Below are 22,134 nucleotides of genomic sequence, written 5' to 3'. Positions count from 1 at the left end.
GATTATTACCTTTCTAGTTCAGATTTCAGCTGTTAAGTGTTTTGCTCTTTAGTGAGCCATGCGCGTTATTCGCTACACCGACTCCGCATCTGCTCTACTTTTTTTGTAAGTATTTTAAAATTAGAAGTAACCACACTATTCTCAGTGAGCTAGATTACTTTTATAACAGCAGGTCCAGTTGATGTAAATCGTTAAAGTCATCAATTTGGTTTCCATATTTAATTTCCTAATGTAGGTTACATCATTTTGTGCTAGCTTAAGGATTTGAAAGAGGTTTTTATGTAGAAATTAGAGGACACTCTGCAAGGGAATTGGGTATTAAAGGTGATTGGCACAAGGGATTGCATTGGTGACTTGAAACAAAGACAGTTAGAACATAGTTGATATCACCACTGCATGGCTTGCGGTTGACAGTGCGCAAGTGCAGATGGGCTTGCTTTTTGTTTATATAGTGGATCATCATGAATTGTGGACAACTAGATGCAGATCCATTCTGGCGCCTGGGGGTATACACAAGGTGAGTAATCTGCAATTAGAGTATGCACCAGAAAGAGCATAACTTGTTCTTTTGTGATGTATTCTAAGACATGAAAATGACATTAGCCACAGAATTTTTTAATACAAAATCCTCATCTATACATTTGATATCTACTCTCATGCTACCAGTCCTTACATGACCCAGAGACAGTTCTATATGAATGCGATAAAGATTCTCAGGTTCTTTAGTAGGATTTGTTTCCGGATCACATCTTTCAAAGATACAATCTGTCTGGTTAAAGAGATTTTAGGTTCAAGCTTAGAAATTATTTTGGGGTCTACCATCTACTTGTGCTTGCTAGTATTGGTGTACATTTGTAGGTTTGTTTTATTTGCTTCTATGGTTTCAGCAGCTCATTTAAAAATGTGGCCTTTTCAGTACAGTTGCATGCATCTAATCAATCAAGTATTTTTAGAAATACTTCTGGTGTATAACAAAAAATAATAGTAATAATGGTTTCTTCAGTAGTACCTTTATATGGAACACTTTACACTACTGACACTCCAGGTATGCGCATAACAAAGTCTTTTGCCATTTTTCGAGGAAAGTCTTTAAGCTTAGAATTAAGAAGCGCCATTCACGCGGTGACGAAAATCGATAAGTCTTTTACAAGTTCAGGCACACTATTAAAGTAAAATACCGTTGAAGCCAACCTGGAATGAATAAAAGCAACCTGTGGCACATGTTTTTTGCTCTTATTAAAGCTTGTCAAAGTAGCATAGCGTACTCCAGACATAAAGAGCGACCTGTATAAGTCAAAATCACTCAGTTTCAGGCTTACAGTGCCACATATATATGTAAAAAAAGGGAGCAGGGAACCCTGGGTAGTTAACAAGTTTTAGGTGGCGAGGAGTTATTTTATACGGAACACTATACAACACCACACCCACTCTCCAAATCTACTCACCTCTAATGTCTATCTTTCTGTTTTTTCGAGTTGAGTTTTTAAGCATAGGATTAGCACCCTGCCATCCATGCTTAACTATAAATAAATACATAAATATAAAATGGAAGGTGTTGGGGGGGGGGTAGGGAGTATGGTAGGGTTCCAATAAATTGATTCTGCCCTGCTATAGCTTCAAGTTCTTTAGAATCAGTTCTCCACATTTTCAGAGGCATCTCCTCAGACCATTTGGCAATGTCTCTAAATCATGCTTCCAGTTTCTGGGATTTATCAGCCAGCCAGCCAGCCAGTTGACCTTTTGCAGGTACGAAGGGGTAGTGTGCAGCTGTTTTCTTAAACATAATTATGCAAAAACAAGTAAATCCATTGTCATATTAACATGTTTTTAAAACATCAACGCTTTTTAAAAGATTTCACAAAAGTGAGCTGATCATATATCTTCTTTTCCTCATTGCAGGTACCACAAAAGCCAAGCAATTTATCTGGAATCAAAAGAAAACACAAAGATTAGTTGTGTAATCAGTTCAGTTGGGACAAATGAAGTAAGTGCTCTTAATCAAATGCACTATGCCCCTTTTTAACACATGAAGTTGAAGGGAATGAAATGTCTCTTCGTGAATATGTGATCACTATGTTTTTGTCTCATTCGAAAACTGAATCCAGGCCTTTGCAGAAAACATGCAGTAGATCTTCTGTGTCTGTGCTTAAAAACGTGGCCGATGAAAGTAGAAAGAGAGCAAATGTATTATACGTTGTATGTGCAGGAAGCTGGCTCTTTATAGAGTGGACCAAAACGAGGTACACTGTGTAAAGAGACCAGGGAACCCTTATTGGTTTACAGAGGCAAAAATTATAATGCTAAATGCTTTCTTTTGTGGAAGTGTGGGCGAGCAGTTTAGGCTTATCAGAGGGTAGTGCTAAGCATTTGTTGTACTCACAGAGGCAATAAATGACACATAACTCCAGAATAAATCCGAGACAATTTAGAAAATTAACTTGTGCATTTATGTAAACTTTGATACCAAGAACACTGTTATAAGGTAAGTACTTTTTTAAATCAGGTAAGTAAACAGTTCACTTAAATCTGTCCTTACGCAGCATCGCTTTCCTACGGGTGAAAAGGCATATGTTGCATACATTTATTTATGGCCAGATTCTGGGGGTCTCCTTCAAGACTTAAAGTCGTAGGGGGCCAAGGTCAAAAGAACCATCAGCAGTCATTTGTTTTCCTATCCTAGGGCGTCCAGGTGCAGAGGTGCTGTTTGGGTTAGTAGCTGTGTGAGTTACGCTGGTGAAAAGAAGGGGGACCACCTAGAAACAGGCTGCAGAGGGTGACTTAGGGACAAGTCTGGAAAGTCCCAATGGAGGGCTCTGGTCACAATGTTCCTGGGAACAAGGGGGCACAGCAGATTCAGCAGTACCCGGGCAGGTGCGCTCGGGTGCAGAGTGAAAGGTTGTCTGTGTGTCCCTGGGCCTTGTGGTTGTCGGTTTTGCCGGTTGAGGGTGCAAAATCAGGACAGCTGGGCCACTCTGGAAGTGGGTCTCTGTGGTGCAGACGTCCCTCGACAGCTGCTCTGTCCGGTGCAGTGGGAGTCTGGATTGGACTCTCAATAGCTCTGTTTGCTGCAAGGGGTCTGGTACCCAGGTAATGTTCCTGTGAGGCTCCAGTTGGTCCTGGTATCCTCTCACTTGGTGGGACAGATCTGATCATCGGGAGCATAGGGTCCTCTTCCTGGGAGGCTGTTTCGGGCTGGCTGGGGAGCGGCAACTCGGTGAACCAGACTTTGCGGTTTCAGTACCTGCAGACTGGAGGGGAGTAGCTCCTGCACTCCAAGGGAGATTACTGGCAATTGCAAAGGGCTGCAAAGGGCTGATAGTCTCTTTGGGTTTTTGGAAGCTGTACCGCTGCAGCACGAGTCACTGATCACGATTTTCAAGACTGGTGCAGGCAGGGTTTGGCGCAAAAAGTCCACAACAGTGTTTGGTTCTCGCCGTTTCTTGTGGCTCTTCTTGATCTGTCAAATCCATGTTTCTGGTTTCAGGGGTGCCACCTAAATACACAGGTTAAGGGGAGTGACCGTTAGTAGCAATTGGGTTACTTACCTTTAGGGTGTTTATACCCTCTATAAGACCGCTTGCTGTGGGAAGTGGGCATAACACTGATCCATAGAGCCTAATTTCACCAAAACTAAGATGGTGGAAATCTAATAGTTGGTTCCACATCAGGTAGCCCACCGTAGGGGTGGAACTAGCTTGGACGGGGGAGGGGGGGGGGACACCTGACAAGCAAAGATTTCTACCTGTCCTGGTACCAAATGGGCCTGGTGCTGGGGATGGCACTTCCCCTGTCTGGGGAAGCCTTGGGTTGCATATGAAAGGCAGCAGAGGACTTTGAAGCTCCTGCCTTGATATGCTGTTCACTTAGACGTCCTGCTTGGAGGAAGTGAAATCACCTCTGGCTGGAGCAGGCATTATTTCTGCCCTCAGAGTGCATGGGCTCTCACCTACAGGGAGTCCGAAACCTTTCTGTGTTGGCAGGCTACTCTACACCAGTCAGCCAGCACAATTGTAGTCGGTAGGTTATCGGGGGGTACCTCTAAGGTGTCCTCTGGGTGTATGTATCAATAAATCCATCTCTTGAATCAGTGTTGGTTTATTAATACGAGATGTTTGATACCAAACATCTCTAGTTTTAGTGAAGCCATAGATACAAGGGTCCACCACATGTACTCATGGCTACCCTCTCCACTTGTAATATCTAAGAATCGACTTAGCCATCACTGGGGCACATCTGCTCATGCTGATATGCCAACATATATAGTAGAGTGCACGCACCCGTAGGGCTGTAGGGGTGATTTACCTATATTGCATGCAGTGTATGCAGGCATGGTGCACAGGTGGTGTGCCATACGTGTCTAAACTTTTCTCTGCACAATGGCAAGCAGCCTGCAATGGCAGTTTACATGTTGGTACTGAGAGGTCACATGTAAGGTTATGGGAAGGGTGATTCTAGCATGTTTGGAGTCATGGGCTGATGTTTCCGGATTAATAGCGATACCCAATATGGTTTTAGAAAGGGGATGGGCATAAACAAACAATGTCTTAACCTGTCCCTGATTATGGGCAGGTACATGAAGGCCAGGGGGGGGTCTCGATTCACCTGGCCTTCATGGACCTGTCCAGCGCATTTGACACTGTTTGTAGGGGAAAGCTATGGACAATGATGAGTGAAATGGGCTTTGAAGAGCCCCTTATTACCCTATTACACAGGCTACATGAATCCACCACTGTGGCTGTGCGCTTTAGTTCACAAGGTAGGGGGAGGAGGAGGGTGTAAGACTAGGTCGCCCTCCTTACGTATGCAATCAAAGAAAACCCAAGGTATTGGGTTTTGAGACCTAGCTTAAGAATGTGGCTCCTAACCAATATAATCAGAAAAAAGCCTGGAAGAAAGAAAAATGTCTTTCTTGAGTCTCCTCACTCACCAGGGTTTCCCCACTATGATATGCTTCATCATTGGGGCCATCCCAGCTCTCTACGAACTTGGGTGTGCTGCGATTTGCGGAATTACTTAGGAGCACTTTATTGTGGAAGACTATGTGTGGTGCAATGTGTGGTGGAGTGGGTAGAAAGTGATTAAAAATACCTTACTAGTGGGCCTAAACAATTTAATGCTTGCTCCTAGGTTGGTATGTCTAAAAATGGGGTTGACACTGAAAAACCTGACTTAATTGAGAAGGAATTCAGTGTATGATCAACATGTTTCGAGCTTCCCCTAGCTCTTCCTCAGGACCACACAGGGACCAGTCGTGTGTTTGCCACTCCTAGATAAACCTTAATAGGAACATAAAGATGGTGAAAAAAAGAAATAAAGATGGTGAAAAAATAAAGTGAACGCTGCTGCTAATAAAGCATGTGTTAATAATACATACAATCGCTAATTCTCGTATATCTGCAATGGAAAAAATGGAGAGAAAGCGTTAGACACAACAACCCCCCTCCATCGAGTGGGGGTGCACATTATGTTCTTCAATACTGCACTCATATATGGGTGGTATGCTCCATACTGGTGTGTGCGGGCTTCCAAGGCAAGGCGCGAGTGGTTGTGCCTAGAAGGTTTTAAAACATGCCGGTAGGATGCGCGGTGTGAATTATATACTTAGTAACACAGAACTCAAGTTGTGACATCCACAAGACACACATTACACTCAAACAGGTAAAAAAGTGGTTAGCGTATTTCCAATTCTTTACTTAGTTATGTGCGAGGTTGCGCTGATCTCGGGGGAGGGGGGGGGCGTGTCTCCCTGTGAAACAATCCTGGAGTTGGGATGAACTAATTATGACAAGGGCCCAACAGACTAGTAGAATAACAAAGGGGCTGTTTTGTTTTGCCTGTAAATTGGGACATAAACTGGTTACAGAAATGATAATTTTATATAAATCCAAATGTTTATCTGTGGCTACTTTTGGGGCCGGAGTATGGGGTTGTCATAAGAGTTATCAGATTCAAGTTATAGAGAACAAATTAAAAAAAAGGTTTTCAATGATTCCGAGTAGTACTTCAACCTCATTTCGCCATTCAGAGGTGGGCCTGGAATAAGTGAAAGATAGGATAAACATTGCACCCCTTATCCTATGGGCGAAAATCCGGTCTTCAGAGACTTTGACATTCACTAGGAGTATCCTTAAAGATTGTATCAACCTGGATAATACAATGTAACTCCCTTGACTGCGTTATGTTAGGGATACTTTTTATACGATTGGCCTAGAGGAATGTTATAATAACCTAGTTACTATTGAGTCTAATATGAAAATGATTATAAAAAATGCATACCGCACTGAATTAAGGATGTCTGACCAGGGCAGGGGAACGTTAGTTGATGGGGTATTAGGTCCCCAGCAATTTTATTTGTCTTTTACTTCGCATGTATAATCGCGTTTTCTGTTGACCAGATTTCAATTAGGAACGCTGCACGCATCTTTTAGTGGCCTATCCTAAACTGGCTGGCTGGTGTGAGAGACTAGCCCCCTGTCCTTGTAATAATCTGACCAAACAGAGTACAATGCATTTGATGTTGTTCTGTTCCCTGTACGAATACCCTAGAGCACTTTTTATTAAACCTACATTGAACTTTATTAGGCCCTGCTCTTATCAAGAGGGCTATGCATATTTAAGGGCACTATCTATGGCTGTAATCTCTAGTGCAGTACTTAGTTTTATTAGAACTGCATTTATATAATCAGGAAATGTTATGAAGTGTGAAAATGAATCTAATTTTATTCATTTTACTAAGAATTTTCTTTTTAGTCAATTGTACAAACTGAGGTGGGGATAGCTATGATTATTTTAAAATTGATTACTTTTGCTTGTTTATTAAGATCTATGGAAGGGAATATGTGCACATTTTGTAATTGTTTTTAGATGTTTTATTGTGTAAACTTTAATGATTCTAATGAATGAATCGAATAAAGTTATTTGAACGAACAAACAAGAGGTCCCTTAGAGTGGAACAATATATGCTGCACCCCTTAGGGACCCTCTTTAGCCTTCTTGCTCTAGGTACAAGGGGTACCATTTACTAGGGACTTACAGGGGTGCTAAAGGGGTGCTAAAAGTATTGCTAATTGGAGGGACAACTGTACAGTTTTAAGGAAAGAGATTTGGCATTCGGGGCCTAGAGAACAGGAACCCGGTACACTTCTATCAAAATTGCATCAGATACTAAGCAAAAAGTGGGAGTGACAATGTCTAAAAGGGATATTTTCCTACAGTATATTAGAGCAAAACATAAGATCTATACTTTTAAAAGCTTGTAGAGAAGATAATAGAATACAAAGACAAATGTTAATAAGCTTTCAGTTGTAACTGGCCACCTTGTAAAGTGCCTTCATTAGACCTCCGTGTAGGCTAAAAAAGGAACAACTGTTCATGACTGAAGAATGGAAAGTCAACGGTTGTTGCTACTGATTAGCTAGCTCCAGCATTCTTTAGTAGAGTAGTTTCTACCAATATCCTTAGCTATTATTTATATCTTTATGCATACATAATAATGGCAGAGGCTGCTCTTTCTTGACTAAATGCATCCAGAAAGATGGGTTTGAAGCCTTGCTTATCCTGTCACCAGCTGATGTCACTGACGGAGCTGCATGTCGTCTGTGGTGCTTTGAACGCAACCACAACCCAAAGTCATGTTCTGAAGGCCAGGCCATGAAGCCAGTGGACTGAATACTTCTCCAGATACTGGGCTGCTTTCTCCACCTACCGTGGCTTTGGAGGAGGGAGCCTTATATGCAATGGCAGGGCGTCTGAGGTCTTTGACCTTCAGCTTCCCTTGGTGGCAGTACAGACTAACATCTTGACTGAGATGTTACAACCAAGAGCCTCCACATCTGAACCCCTACTCCTGTTCCTTGTCGCCCTTACATCCTCTTGGGGACCTGGTCCGAACCCCATATGGGCTGCTGTGAACAGGACAATCGCCTGCCACCATTGCCCTGCAATTGGGGACCCAAATTTCCTCACCCAGCACTCTACCCCTGAGAACTTGGTGGTCCAAACCTTAACAACTCGGGCGCATAAGCCAGCATGCCCGCAGATAGGGAATCCAAGAGGCTGGATTCATTTGGGAAGATGCTTTCTTCCCCCAGGTTGGCATTGCGATTTGTTAACTGCGCATGCCTTTTGGGTTGCTACTCTCACACACTTTGATGTAAGTGCTGCCACTTGTCCCAATGGCGGCTCGGGTCGTACTCTCTCAAGCAGTTGCTGATGGGAGAGACGCAGCAAAGGTCACCATTTGCTGCAAACTCAACAGGACCGACTCACTGGGCAGGGCGGGTTTCTCCACGGTGGACTTGAAGAACCATGCCTGGGTGAGGACGACTAGTTTTTCAGGGAATGTTGAATCCTCCCTCAAGGACATACTTGTTGATGGCACTGTCTCTTTGGAGAAAGGTGGATTCGATGTTTGACCGTTTCAAGGATTCACTAGCTACAACCAGGTCCATGGGCCTCTCGACTGCCCCACGTCCATCCCAATCTGCCTTTCGCGGCTATAGAAGGGGTTTCCAACCACGCCAGTTCCCTCCCACCCACTGAGCAATGCATGCTGCCCAGCTTTGATCAAGCCTTGCCCTTGAACCTTTGCTCCTGTCTGGACAACAGTCGCAGAACATCACAGGGTGCTATGCGGGAGCAGGACTACTAACTCCACGTGGTCGGTTCAGGTGCTCCACCAGCCAGTGCATAGATACCACGGGGTTTGCCGGTAATGTTTCACTTCCCTGAATAGGGAGAAGGGGAAGCGTGTCAAGAAGGAACATGAGACAGTTGCCCTGAAGCAGTGATCCACCACGGGTGGAAAGAAACTGTAAAAACTGAACTGAGAGAGACGTTAGAGACAACATCTGCTCCTTAGTCATAAATCACACAACGACCCTATCCCAAAAGGTTGAGGAACTGCCTAGACTATGAGGGGGTGGACTGAGAAAAGAAAGCAGATCGAGAGAACAGTGCCTTGGACAGAAATGTGGGTTATGGCTATATTTGTATATGGTATTTCATTCTGGTGTGCATCAAAGTACTTTTCTTCGCAATCCAGCACGTGGTTTAATATTTATGTATAGTGCTGCTGTGTGATTGTAGAGCTGAAATACCCCCATGTTAACTCCTTGAGAAGCATGTGATGGGTCGCTACTGCTGCTGCTGAGGGTCAAGTGCTGAATGGGTTGTAGCGGACCCAGTTTTGTTAGCCATATTAAGATGGCCCCGAGACAACATATGTAGACGACCTAAACCCCTACGTTTGAGCTCCAGTGCCCCGCCCCCCACAACAGGGTCTGACACCGGCTCACTTATCAGAGTGCTAGAACTGCTCACGGCAGCGATGGTGCTAAAAGCTTTTCGGACTTACTGATACCGGAAGATTCCTTTGATCTATCGGTGATCTACTTAAAAAGGGTCCTATTTTAATCAAGTAGTTTACAAATTAGGCGTTAATTCCAAAAATGCAGTACATAGTTACGTGGTGGTATGTTACGTTATTGGCACTAGAATGATTACTAAGGTGGTGAAGGTTATTGTTGATGAATGGGGCAGTACATTACACATAACTGCACGCAAACATGTAACTCATTACATTACCCATTATTTCGATTTGATGAAGTGATGTGTGCGTAATGAAACAAGTGTTGGCCACTACTGAAGTCTGGGTTACTTCCAAAAAAGATGCGCCAGATTGTGCTGAGTCTGACAAAGAGAAAAATGCACGGACAAATATACACAGCTCATGCATGACAAAAGCATTGAACTACTAGATGCGGTAGGCTACACGTCACAAGCACTAACTACACTTCGCGGACACTTTTACGAACAGTCTGGGGTTCGAATTGGGTCAAGAAAAATAAAACAAAATCGTTCACGGATGGGCACTCTCATAATGGACTTGTTTACAACAAAAGTCAATAAGCCAGCCTGCTACAGCATTCATACACCATCCGACCCAGGTCAGGGCCCTGTTGAATAATCGGTACAGCAAGTTTCAGGAGCTTTCCCTCTGTTGCTGAAACTCTGTATGGGAGTGCCTGGCCTACAAGTGTGTGGTGACCATTCAGTGTAACTAATAAAACAAAAGGGGCACTATTCTGCTCACCACTTTAAGGATAACGAATATCTGTCCATACAATATATGCACACTTTATGTCTGTAATCTGCAGTAGGGCGTTAACAGCAAATTCCCTAACCACAATTCTCAGCATCCCTGCTACAGCAAAATTACAACATGGTTTTCTGTACGTACGTACTTTTGTGCACACACCTGCCATCTAGTGTTGAGCTTGGATGTTGCAAGTTATTTTTCTTGGAAAAAGGAGATTCGGTTTCGATGTGATGCACGCAGTCTTCCCTTGAATCCATAATGCACCAGGACAAAGACTTCACCTTAAACCTTTTTTTCTCCTCATCGGGTTCCAGGGGGGCTCCCTTACCTCTGGGTCCCGAAGTCCAGATTTCGATGCCAGAAGCACGAAACACAGCTTCTTGAAGACAAAGAGTACAACCGTGGACCACTTTAGATCCGAATTATTGACAAGGTTTGGTCCAGATGAGTATGGTAAATACACCATTTAAATTTTTCTGCACTTATAATAATAAAATCCTGTGATCGGACCAGTGTCTGGTCAGTAAGTTCCTCCTACTGAGGGACCACAGCAATAGTGCGTGTTTGCCATGTGAAGATTTCTGCAAATACATTACAATTTGACACCAACGCGATGAAACGTGGGCACCCTACTCCATGATGTTCAACCAGAACTCTACTTATGTGTCCTGATGACTGACTCTGGAGACCAAGGCTCTCCTTGGCCTTCTAAAAAAACCCTTCCCTCAGGATAAAGACTGCACCTTTGGTTTCTAAATCGACACTGAATGTTGTCCACACAACGCCCAACCTCAGAGAGACACTACTTTTATACATGCACCGAGATTCTATCTACTGGTGCTGAACTTGGAAGCATCCTCAGCTCCATGCCAAGGAGCTTCCCCGAGGGCACCACCCTTGCTAGACCACTTTGAAAAAAGCGCAGTAGTGTTGATACCACCCCCTGTAATAAGACCATTCATATCCTTTAGCCTAAGGCACCAAGCCTCAACACCGACCAGCCTTTGTCACCAAGGTAATCTTTAAAGTCGAGCAAGACCTCTGATCTGCGGTCACCACAAGATATTGAACAGTTGGATGCTAGTAAGAGAATAATTAGATAGAGGAGACACTAGTGGTGCTGTCACATGCCCACCTCGAACCACACTGGCTTCTCATAAATGATGGCTTACTTTCCAGGATGGTGTAACAGAGGATCTTGGAGCTTAAACCATTCCGAAAAAGAAATCTGTAGACACCGCTCAAACACCACCTCCGCCAATACAGATATTGCTATCATACTTACTGTATACATTCAGACTCATACGAGGAACCTTTAGCTGACGTTTGCCCTTGTACCACGACCAGTGAACCAGCAAGGTGATGCTGACAAGATAATATAGTGGACCTGAAGGGCGACCCGTCTTTGGTGCCATACTCTGTCAGGGCTTCCTCAACAGACGAAACTTTGACATATGCTGTTATAGAGTGGCACAATCCTACACACACAAATGAGGAAGAAAAACGCTTTCTCATTAAGACCCTTTAAAGATTGAGGGGACTATGCTGTCTGTGACACTTCTAAAGACTATGTTTGAGTGCTATAAATATATCTTAAAAGACGATGTAAAAGCTAGAGCGGTCTTACCAAGGGTCCAGTAAAAGTTCTAGACTGAGCCACAATACCCATTATTAATATGTGTCCACTTCCCGCCTATCTAGTTGTGCATTCAACACTTAAGAGAGCAGTCATGCAGGGCACAGGTAACACTTTCCTGACAGACAAGAGTAGTAAAAAATAATTTACACTGCTGGACAATGTGTGGTATGAGAGTTTTCCACACAGTGGCGCATTACCAACTCCAGCAGTGTGCCTGCAAGTTATGGCAAGGCATTGATGGAAGGAAATGGGGGAGTTGCTCAAGCACTTCCCAGACGCATGCAAGAAATAAGTGAATGATATTGTAGAGAAGGGAAAGGAGCAGTGATCAACGCGGACTGGAGTAATCTGAACTCTGGCATCCTTCTGCACCACAATACATGGCTCAACGTATTTGAAATGAAATTAACATTTATACTGTGCGCTACTACACTAAGGTGTCTAGGCGTTGTAAGATTCTGGACTAATAGAGAAAAGCAGAAACTGAATTTAGTTGTTAAACAGCCAAGTTTTCAATGCTTTCCGAAATGATAAAAAGTCAGTTTTGATTTTAAGAGAGCTGGGAAGAGTATTCCAGCTCCTGGCAGTACCCACTATAAAACTTCTTCCGCCCCAACCGGCCATGTTAGATTTTGGAATAGCAAGATTAAGGGCCGAAGAATATATAAGTTGCCGAGAAGGGGCATACCTACGGCATTTTTTCTTGAAAATGTCAGGGCCCTGACTTTGTTGAGCTTTAAAAACAATACAAAGAGATTTAAACAATACAAAGAGATTTAAAGAGAATTCGTTTTTTTACGTGGAGCCAATGCAAACGTGGTAGGGGATGAGAAACAAAGTGAAACTTTGGAATGGACAGAAGCTGCCGAAGAGCCGCATTCTGCAAAACCTGGAGCTTATTGAGGCTTTTAATCCTGCTGTTTAAGAAGAGTGCGTTACAGTGATCTAAATTTGATAGAACTCAAGCAGAGATGATGGCTTTACGAAGCTCCAGGGGAATGAAAGGTAAAACTATCCGGAGAACCTTTAAGGTTAAAAAACAGGAGGAGGTGATAGAGTTGATATGTCCTTCAAAAGTAAGTTTATTATCGAAGTGCCAGATGTTTTACCTTTGTAACTGGAACAGGGGCATCCCCCCTTTCTACCAGCCACCAAGTGGGTGTCCAGAAAGAACTGTCCTTCCCAAACAGGAGAACCTCTGTTCACCCTGAGATTAGTTTGACAGTTTTCTGACATCCGGTTTCCTACCTCACGCATGCAGTTCAGAAATCCATAGGCCATAGAATTCGGATCTCCAGACAGTGACCCCACGATCTGTGTGTCATCGGCATAGGAGACCACAGAAAAGCAGAAATTTTTTATGAGCCTAGCTAGAGGCGCCGCGTAACATGGGGCTCGGGGACGAACCTTGCGGGACTCCACAGGGAACAGAAAAAGCCTTTGACCTTAACCCATTAATTTCAACGATTGCTCTCTAGCAGACAAAAAGGATGATAAAAGTTTTAGGGCGGTACCTTTAATACCAATAGCTACTAGACGGTCGATGAGGATATTATGGGTAACCGTGTCAACGGCTGCGGACAGATCTAATAGTTTAAGAGCAGCCCTCACTCCCTTATCCAGGGTTAAACTTATTTCCCCCGCCACCGTCAGTAAGGTAGATTCCGTACTGTGATGTCTTCTAAATCCATATTAGGAAGAATCTAATAGATTGTTATTAAATATGAAGGCAGATAACTGTGAGTTTATGACCTTTTCTACTATTTATGCTTGGAGGGCAAGGCGAGAAATTGATATGTAGTTGTTGGAGTCTTTAACATCAGGGTTCGCTTTCTTTATGAGCGGGAGGATGGAGGCTCTTTTCCATTCCTTCGGAAAGTAACCTTTGCTAAACATTCTATTAAAAATATCCGTAAGATAGACGGCAACCGTCCCTGATACTGGATAAAGAATTTTCGGTGGACAGGGATCAAAAGGTGAACCGGTTTTAGTCTGCGTAAGAAGGGCCTGTACAGAGACTGCCTCCAGTGGGCTAAACTTGTGAAGATCTGGCGAATGATTTGGGAGAGAAATAGCTGTAGCAGCTTCTGAAGAAATAGGCGGGTTATCACAACCACACAAGTTCCCAAAATGAGAAGGTAAAGAACATATTACCTCATCTGAAGTTTAAATATTTACCCTATCTTTTGATTCCCTCCCGGGTGACCCGTAATTAGAGATTTAAAGACCGACTCAACCTTATTCAGAAAGAAAACTGCCATAGTCACAAAAACTTTGGTTTATGTCCGTATGAACACATTCAGGCTGTCTACTTAGCTTTTTTACTATTTTGAAAGTTCTTTAGGAGCGTTTAGTGAGACCTGAATTACCACTGAAAAGTGGTTAACTTTAGCTTTGAAAATTGCAGCTTTGTAAACCTGAATGGCCTTTCTGTACGCTACCTTGTCAACAAGATCAAAATGAGATCGCCATTATCTTTCCCGCTTCCAAAATTCGTTTCAGACTTCTAAGAGTATTGTCGAACCACGGCTCCATCCATGTCAACCTGTTGCTTTTAGAGCTCTTTAGAGGGGGCAATTTATTAAGGGTGGAAAGAATCTAGCTATGGTAATCTATAGTGGCCGACTCCATATCCTTAGAGGAATCTGGCTTGGATGTGACCAAATGTAGCTTGAAAGCATCTTATGTGATTTTATGCCATGACCTGGTGACGGAGTTCCTAACTTCAGGTATATGAGCAGTTGCTGGCCCAGCTGTACATTTAATATTTAAAGCAAACATAATTGCATAATGGTCAGACCAGACCAAATGCAAAATAGAAGTTACCAAAAGGGTGCTGATTATTAGAAAAAATTGCCTCTAGAGTATAGCCTGCCTTGTGAGTAGGTCCATTCACATGTTGAGCCAGGCCACCACATTCCATAAAATCAAAGAGGAGAGCGAAGTCCTTATCTGCGGGGCTATTGATATGAAGTTAAAATCCCCCATGATAGTGAAGCCTGGGGAACTAGTCTTAGCATCAAGGAGTTGACTGTTCTCGTCTCGAAAGCTGTTTCTAAGACCAGGCGGACTATAAATAAGTATACTGTTAAAAGTATAATGGTCAGTAAGCAGAATCTTGAATGCCAGTGCTTCACAGTTGCAATTCCATCCAACGCCCCGGCAGTGACTGAAAATTGTTCCCTGTAAATAATAGCTAAGCCTCCCCCTTTTTTCCCACCCGGTCAAGCCTAAAGATGTTGATACCTATTTAGTTTCTGCCCTCACAGTACACCGCCACCTGCTGCTCAGTGGTCATCATCTCTCCTGGCCTCGGGATGATGACACTATGGGGAAAATTACAAAGGATACGGGCAATGCTAATGCCATGGCCAGTCCTGCATCATTAACAACAGAGACTGGATGTTCGCTGTCTGTTAGCCTGTGCAGTGTCTAAAGCAGCGCCACATGCTATGATCACAGCTTCAATCATGTTTTTCAAGAAGGCTATCAAGCATCTAGACAAGGACAACACTCTAAGGGTGGCTTTCGTAGCAATGGCCATGCAAAGGCCAGCAGTGCTCAAGTTAGAGGAACCTCTGGTAATAGGGAGACTTTACTCATCCAACGCCTACTGGATGACATTTATGGTCATACCTTTATTGTCAGGGTACAACCTCGGATCAGTGAGTGCTCGCCATCATTGATTGCCCATGTATATTGTTTGGTGTTCCACAACACCCAAAATAGCACACCCTCGATATAATATCAGCAAAGATCACAAGCTCCTGCTAGAGAAGGTACAAACGCTCCTTCTCAAATGCACCATAGAAATTGCCCCAGCAAATCACAGGGAACAAAGACTTTATTTGCTCTATTTCCCCATTCCCAAAAAGAACAAAACTAAGCAGCTGATTCTTGACCTCAGAACGCATAACTGCTATTTTGCCTCCAGTCACTGATAAATGACAACTCATTTGCAGGAATTAATTCCGCTTCAAGTGGGAAACTATATATCTATCCTTCACCCACAGCATCCAACTCTTTGAGTTATTCTCTTATGACTTTTCTTCCTTATAAAACTGCTTGGTGACCATAGACAGATGGATGAATGTCTGTTTGTAAAACTGAATATGGAGAAGACCAAACCTATTTAAATTTGGGAGAATCAACCATTCGTCCAACTGATTTTGATCCATGCTCCCTGGTGATATCTTGTGTAAAAGGTTCATAAGTCTAAATTGACTCCATGCTAAGGAAGGACAGCTGTGCTTTTGCTATAGTTTCCTCCTGTAGCTACCATTTACATTGTCTTCGTGTTTTCCTCCCTTTACTCCCTCAAGGTTACACATACAGTGCTATAGAACAGCCCTCATAGGAGCCTTGTTAGATTACTGCAGTATCTGGGTATGAAGAAGTCTCTCTATTCCAGACTACAGGCCATTCACAATCAGACAGCCAGAAAGGCGACAGTGCCTCTTCATCACTGCTGTACTTCTATCCTACACACAGTACATTGATTACTTATTCGTAATTGTGTGAATTTAAAATCCTTCGCATAGTTCACAATGCCCTTTACCAGGAAACGTCTGCAGTCCATCTCATGGAGGCTTAGTTCTAAATAGTGACTTCTAGATTCCTTCACATGTTAGTTCAGTTCCTATACCCATTCCTCAATACCGAAAAAGTAATGGAGGCGGGTCCTTTTTTCTATGAGCTCTCCACATCTGGAACCTTCTTCCACACAGCTTTCAATTGCTCATAAACCATTTTCACCTCATTAGAGGTCCTGAAATATTCATTTTTCCAATATTATAGCCTCCATTAAGTCAATCGTCAGTCAAATATTCTTTATTTTGTTTTTTTGTAACCATAAAAGAAACAATGAATTCACACATAAATAACAATATAGAGAATCATTATAAAAATATTCAGATTAGGCAGGGTTAGTCGAAGAGGCAACCACATGTTATGAATCGTTAATGATATATATAAATGTGAATTCATATCAGTTACATTAAAACTACATAGAAGAACCAGAGGGATGAATAAAATAATGTATATATATATGGGGCAAGTCACATTAATATTTATAAAAGTTAAAAGAAAAAAAGTGTCAACGTTTAAACTTGAAAGTCTATTCTTAATGGTATCCTCACATTCCAATATTCTCGATCAATAGATACAAGAACCATGTTCATATAGAACTCATTAAAACCACCTGGAGTAACCAATAAGGGTTAGATAGAATTCAAATTAAATCATTAAAGTCTCAGTTCATTTTTGCTGCCTAGTGCTACACTTGTTTCAGTTTGCCACTTATGAGCTACAAGTAACCTTGTGGGTGTTAGTGCACCTTATAAATAAAAATAGCATAACATGACCAATGCTCACTCTGGTGTTCAACTAAGCAGTTAGCGGCCGAACACTGCAATTTAATGCTCACTGTTGAACCTCAGATTGTCTTGTTGAACAATAATGCGGTTTAATCCATGCCCCACAGTTATGTCGCTGTAACATTTTTCATTGAGTGTGGATGGTGTGGTTTTTGCCATCTATTCCAAAACCCATATTTAAGATAGGGCTCTAGTACTGTTAGTTTGATTATATATTTTAGATCTCGAGACTTACAAAATTATGCTCGCGTGCTGCCTTGGCTCTTACTAAATTTATGTTTTAGGTTCTTTGACCCCTACGTGGCTTAAGCTAAGGGAGAAATTCTTTGCTTGTGCCACTTTGGGCTTTCATAAATTGAGCTGGCCTGGAATCTTTGAGAACCAGCTTCTTTTGAGCCCTGAAACCTTTGAAAGCCAGCTGCCATTGACCTGATTCGGACCGTGTGTGCAGCATGTGTTTCAATTTGTTATAAAGAAATTGATCAGCTTGAAAATGCAATGCTCAAATTGACATTTTCATATGTTGCATGTTTTTAATTAGGCCTACTTGTCTTACAAATAATGTTACGTCAGTCGTGTTTTATTTGATGTTGAACTACTCCTCCCTATTGGCCTTTGAAAGGTTGGTTGCGGTAGGAGCAGTCAGTCACGTAACTGTTGCGTGGCCCTTAGTCCGGTGTAACACCTACAGGCAGGCCATGTCAGCAGCACACCACCTTCTCAGACTATGCAAACCTCACATATAATCAAAGTTAAATGTACATATGTATGTTCCAGGTAACAAAGGTAAAGTGCTACTGGCTAAAAAAACAAACTTTCATAAGAAATGGGGTACCTTTGCAGCACCGCATTCAAATGTCAGGATCATTTTTGAAACAAAGGCAGACTTGGAGCAGAGTCAATCATATACCCAATTACCTTTGAAAGTGACAAGGATGTCGCATATTAGGATCACATATAAAGGGGCTGTAGGGCCATTATTTCATCAGTTACATGAAAGGCTGATGATGCTGGTTCATATCCAGTCATAGTGCATGCAGATCGAAAAAGTGGAGGAAAGAAGAAGCAGAGCTTCATTCAGCTTTCAAGAGGTACTGTTTATCTATCAGGAAGGGGGAGAATGAACCACATACGTCTGAATACCGGAGTCTCAGAACTTTTTGTTTCGGAGACCATCAACCACACGTTCACAGGCTGCGGTGTATGTAATCTCCACTTAGTGTGGTTTGGTGGATAGCATCATCATCGGGTCTCGTCACTTAACTGTCCCGTTCTACAAGTGACAGCAAAACCTCCACCAAGAGGGAGACTGTCTGGATGTTGACAGTGGTGAGTAGAATACAATTATCTCCTTTCCTATAGGTGATTCTTCATCGGAGGAAAAGAGTAGGAAAGGGATAAGTCTAAAAATAAAGCAGTGTTTAGTGGATTATTCACTGATCCACGACACCTAGTGGTCGGGTCGACATGTTTTGGCCTGGAACAGCCCCTACAGGTGTATGGCCTTCTTAAGAACCATGAAAGAAACAATTGAGTTAGGGTCCCAGGGAATATTTAAACACCCGGCACAGTCACAGCCCCCTATACACAATATCTACTAACAAAAAGTAACTGTGGGTCTGCAAGTATCTACTCCTGTTCTCTGTGTCTAAGAAACCTATAATGTGTGTATCCTATGTGCAATTGGAATACAACAAGATATTTCACGATGTGAAGAAATTACCATCAGTTATCGTTCTATACCGCCCTTTTCATCATATGGGCCTCTTCACAAGATGAAGAGTCTACGTTGTAACCACTTCTTTAGATTTCTTTGAGAATGAAGTGTATAGCCCAGTGTGAAGCAAAATATATCAATTTGTCATGGCATGTAATGATAACTGAAAAGCAATGCATGAAAAAAAGTGAAAGTGATAATAGTGAACTGTTTAAAATTAGAGAGTCAAGGGGAAAAAAACTATATTAGGTAACCCTCCGCTTCCAATGGCTACAAATCAGTGCAAATACACCAGTAGTTTGAACAGATAGCTACTGGTTAAGATATTACGGTCAACATGTTTCTGCAGTTTTTCAGACCCACCTAGGTATCTACTGCTTTCACCAGGACCATGATTTTTTGCTACTGCTTTATATATCAAAAGTGAAGAAATAAAATATTTTCTTACAGCTATATCACCTGAATTTTGTAGTGTATGGCTGTCCTCCTTGATACTGGTAAGTTGTCCGCAACAGGAGGAGTCAGGTAAAACAGAACACAGGGAACACAAGAGTAGAAAACAAATAATGGCATTAGAACAATGTTTATCTAATGAGAAGCCATCAAGGAGCAGTTTCATTAATAACTGCCCGTGTGTTAAATTCATATACAAAATAGGCTCAAATTTCTTGAGCTGCCCCCTGCTCACCTTCAGTGTAGGAGGAACGTGCTTCTCCTCACCTGGCCACGGCTCAGGTACATGGAGCACCACTCTGATTTAGAGAGAGAGCAAAAAAAAAAGTAAAAATAAGGAACAAACCAAGTATAATTGAATTCCAATTACTCTCATTACGCAGTTGGATTCAGCGAGAGTTCATGATATTCATAATAATAATAATCCCTCATTGCATAGTGGGCGGTGTTTGCCCATGCACGGCTTCAAACACACTTCACATGAAGATGGTTTCACCGTGCGTAAGTATACCCGCAGGGTGTTTGAAGCGATATATTTACATATATATACACATGTACGGGCAGCTTCAAGTATGTACAGCCGGCCACTGTCGCGGCCAATTTTCTGGGCCTTGCGAGTTAAAATACACAGCTCTGGGTAACAGTGCACTTGTCTTAATACCTAAGTGCGTCCTGGTGCCTCTAAAGGAGAGGACTCCAAACGCACAGGAGCGTACAACCCACATTCACCAAACAGAGTTATAGTAAAGAGCGTGCAGTCAAAATATGGGGTGGTCACGCAAACAAAGTTGGTAACAGAAGGAACATGGCAAATTCGTCCTACTCATCGGTGCGAGTAATTATAGCTTTTTAGATAAAGGCACGTCATTTTATTCTGTTAAGGCTGTGCCAGAGTCGGGGCACGTATAATCTAACAAGGATTGCAACAGGGCTCACCTATCCATCGGTACTCCAGACGTCCAACTGGGCCGTCTCGGGGAGGTACTGTGCGGGTGGACGCTGCCATTCTTGTTTCTCGTGGTGTGCGTCAAAAAAGCGTGTGACGTCATCATCATGCGTCCGAGAGTCGAACTACCAGGAGTTTGGGAAATGTAGTCATACTAGACTCCTATGCTTCCTGCAGTTGAAAAAATAGCTGCAGGAGTCTTGATTATTATATCAAAATCCTGTCACGTTTTTAAATCTAATGCAGTTTTCTCATCTCTGCGAAGAAACTACAAACAGAGGAGTTTGTCATCCTTTATAGCACGGACTCTGAATGGCGGGGAGATGTAGTCCCGTAATCAAACATGATCGAGTTCTTTGCAACGCGCATATGTGGAAACACAATCGCTTCCTGCATGTAGGAGATTCGTGTTGCAAGCATCAAAATAGTGCCATGTGCAGTCTATCATGATTCAAAATCAATAATATTAATTATAGATTGCACATTATGCTTAAATGCTAATGAGTATGGCAAATGCAGTTGTACCAGAATACCGGAAGAGACTATAAACAATGGAAATCGCAGTCCTGTGTAGTTCCAGAGGATAGCCTGGACTACAAAAGGTAAAATGTAGTCACACAGTCGGGCATGGCTATGTTCTTCACGATGCACATATATTGAAGAGACCAAGAATTACATTCGTCTAAAGCAAGATATGTAGAGAGCATACATTATAAAGACTGCAAGAATCATGGGAATTGTAATCCCATGTAGGTTCAGGCATCAGTTGTTAAATGCAAGAAACTCTGGACCTTTTTCTGCTTAAATTCTTCATGAGAGAGAAGAACATACTAAGTCGGTGTGTCGCATTTATATCCAGTTTTGGAATGATATCTTCATTGAAGGAAAAGCTCCCCACTGTCCTCAAAATGTGCCCAACTATTAGAGGGACATCCAAGGGATGTCTTCATTGAGGCCTGATTTATCCGAGTTTAACCTATAGACCCATTTCTGTTCAATTCTAAACAGATGTTTAGAGATGTCTGTAACATGTGCCGGAATCACCAAATAAATATATATGGATGCCTTCTACTTTCTGGATAGTGTGTTATTAGTGAGTAGAAGCACTCACCCCTCTTCATCAGTGAGCACACTTTGCTCCAGATGAAACATGGTTATAGCTACGGTCTTTAGGCCTATAACTTAAATATGCATTTCATTTGCATCATGGTGTGGAGAAATATAGGACAGGGGTTTATGCTTGACTTTAAACCCTCCTGTGCCGTGCTTCTGAATGCATCTCTCCAACTGAATGTTCACGTGAATGTGCTGTTGAGGGTCTCTGAGACAAAATGTTCTGAGACTCTCATATTCAATCATGTCAGACCAACGATTCTGAAAGATAAGGAATGATGGATTGTGTCACATGCAAGGAATCACATCTAAAGGGTCCGTTATCTGGGGGAAGAATCAGTCATGAATCTGACAGAGTGAAAGAATTGGGATATTCAGTCATGTCTCTAGCATCTTCATGAACCTTTCCGACTTAGCAACATTGCTATTGGCAATTTGAAAAATGTATGCGTATTGTACATAGTTTATTCCTACTGTAAGATACCAATTAAGAGGTAGAAGAACTTGTGGGACTAGTAACTTCATTAAGTTTTTACTTTTTTAGTTTTAAGCCCTACCTTGACATCAGTTGATCTTGTGTGTTAAACATCTTGACTGATACAGCCTGAGCCAGTGTAAGGTCCTCCAAAGAGGTTTTCAGCATTCTCTTTGCTTTTAGACTTGTGCTGTTCTAGGTGATTGGTCATGGGCTAGCTGAAATAGTTTATTGCATAGCATATGTGCATGCTGTTAAAGTAGTGGCAGTGTAATGACCACCACAAGTTTAAGAAACCTACCAGCATGGTTCCCTAG

General features: G+C 42.4%; 1 protein-coding gene across 2 annotated transcripts in view; it reads left to right on the top strand.

Moving 5' to 3' along the window:
- The window catches only part of SUDS3 (SIN3A corepressor complex component SDS3), a 204,677-nt gene that overhangs the window by 172,475 nt on the left and 10,068 nt on the right, over nt 1-22,134 (top strand). For both annotated transcript variants that reach the window (XM_078667091.1, XM_078667092.1), the window contains exon 12: nt 1,900-1,984. In XM_078667091.1, the coding sequence (XP_078523217.1) occupies nt 1,900-1,984 (85 nt within the window). The remainder of the gene's footprint in view (nt 1-1,899; nt 1,985-22,134) is intronic.

Source organism: Lissotriton helveticus, chromosome 11 (assembly GCF_964261635.1).
Source record: "Lissotriton helveticus chromosome 11, aLisHel1.1, whole genome shotgun sequence".
Taxonomy (NCBI): Eukaryota; Metazoa; Chordata; class Amphibia; order Caudata; family Salamandridae; genus Lissotriton; species Lissotriton helveticus.
The sequence above is the reverse complement of the archived record's forward strand: the minus strand, read 5'-3'. Positions and strand labels throughout refer to the sequence as shown.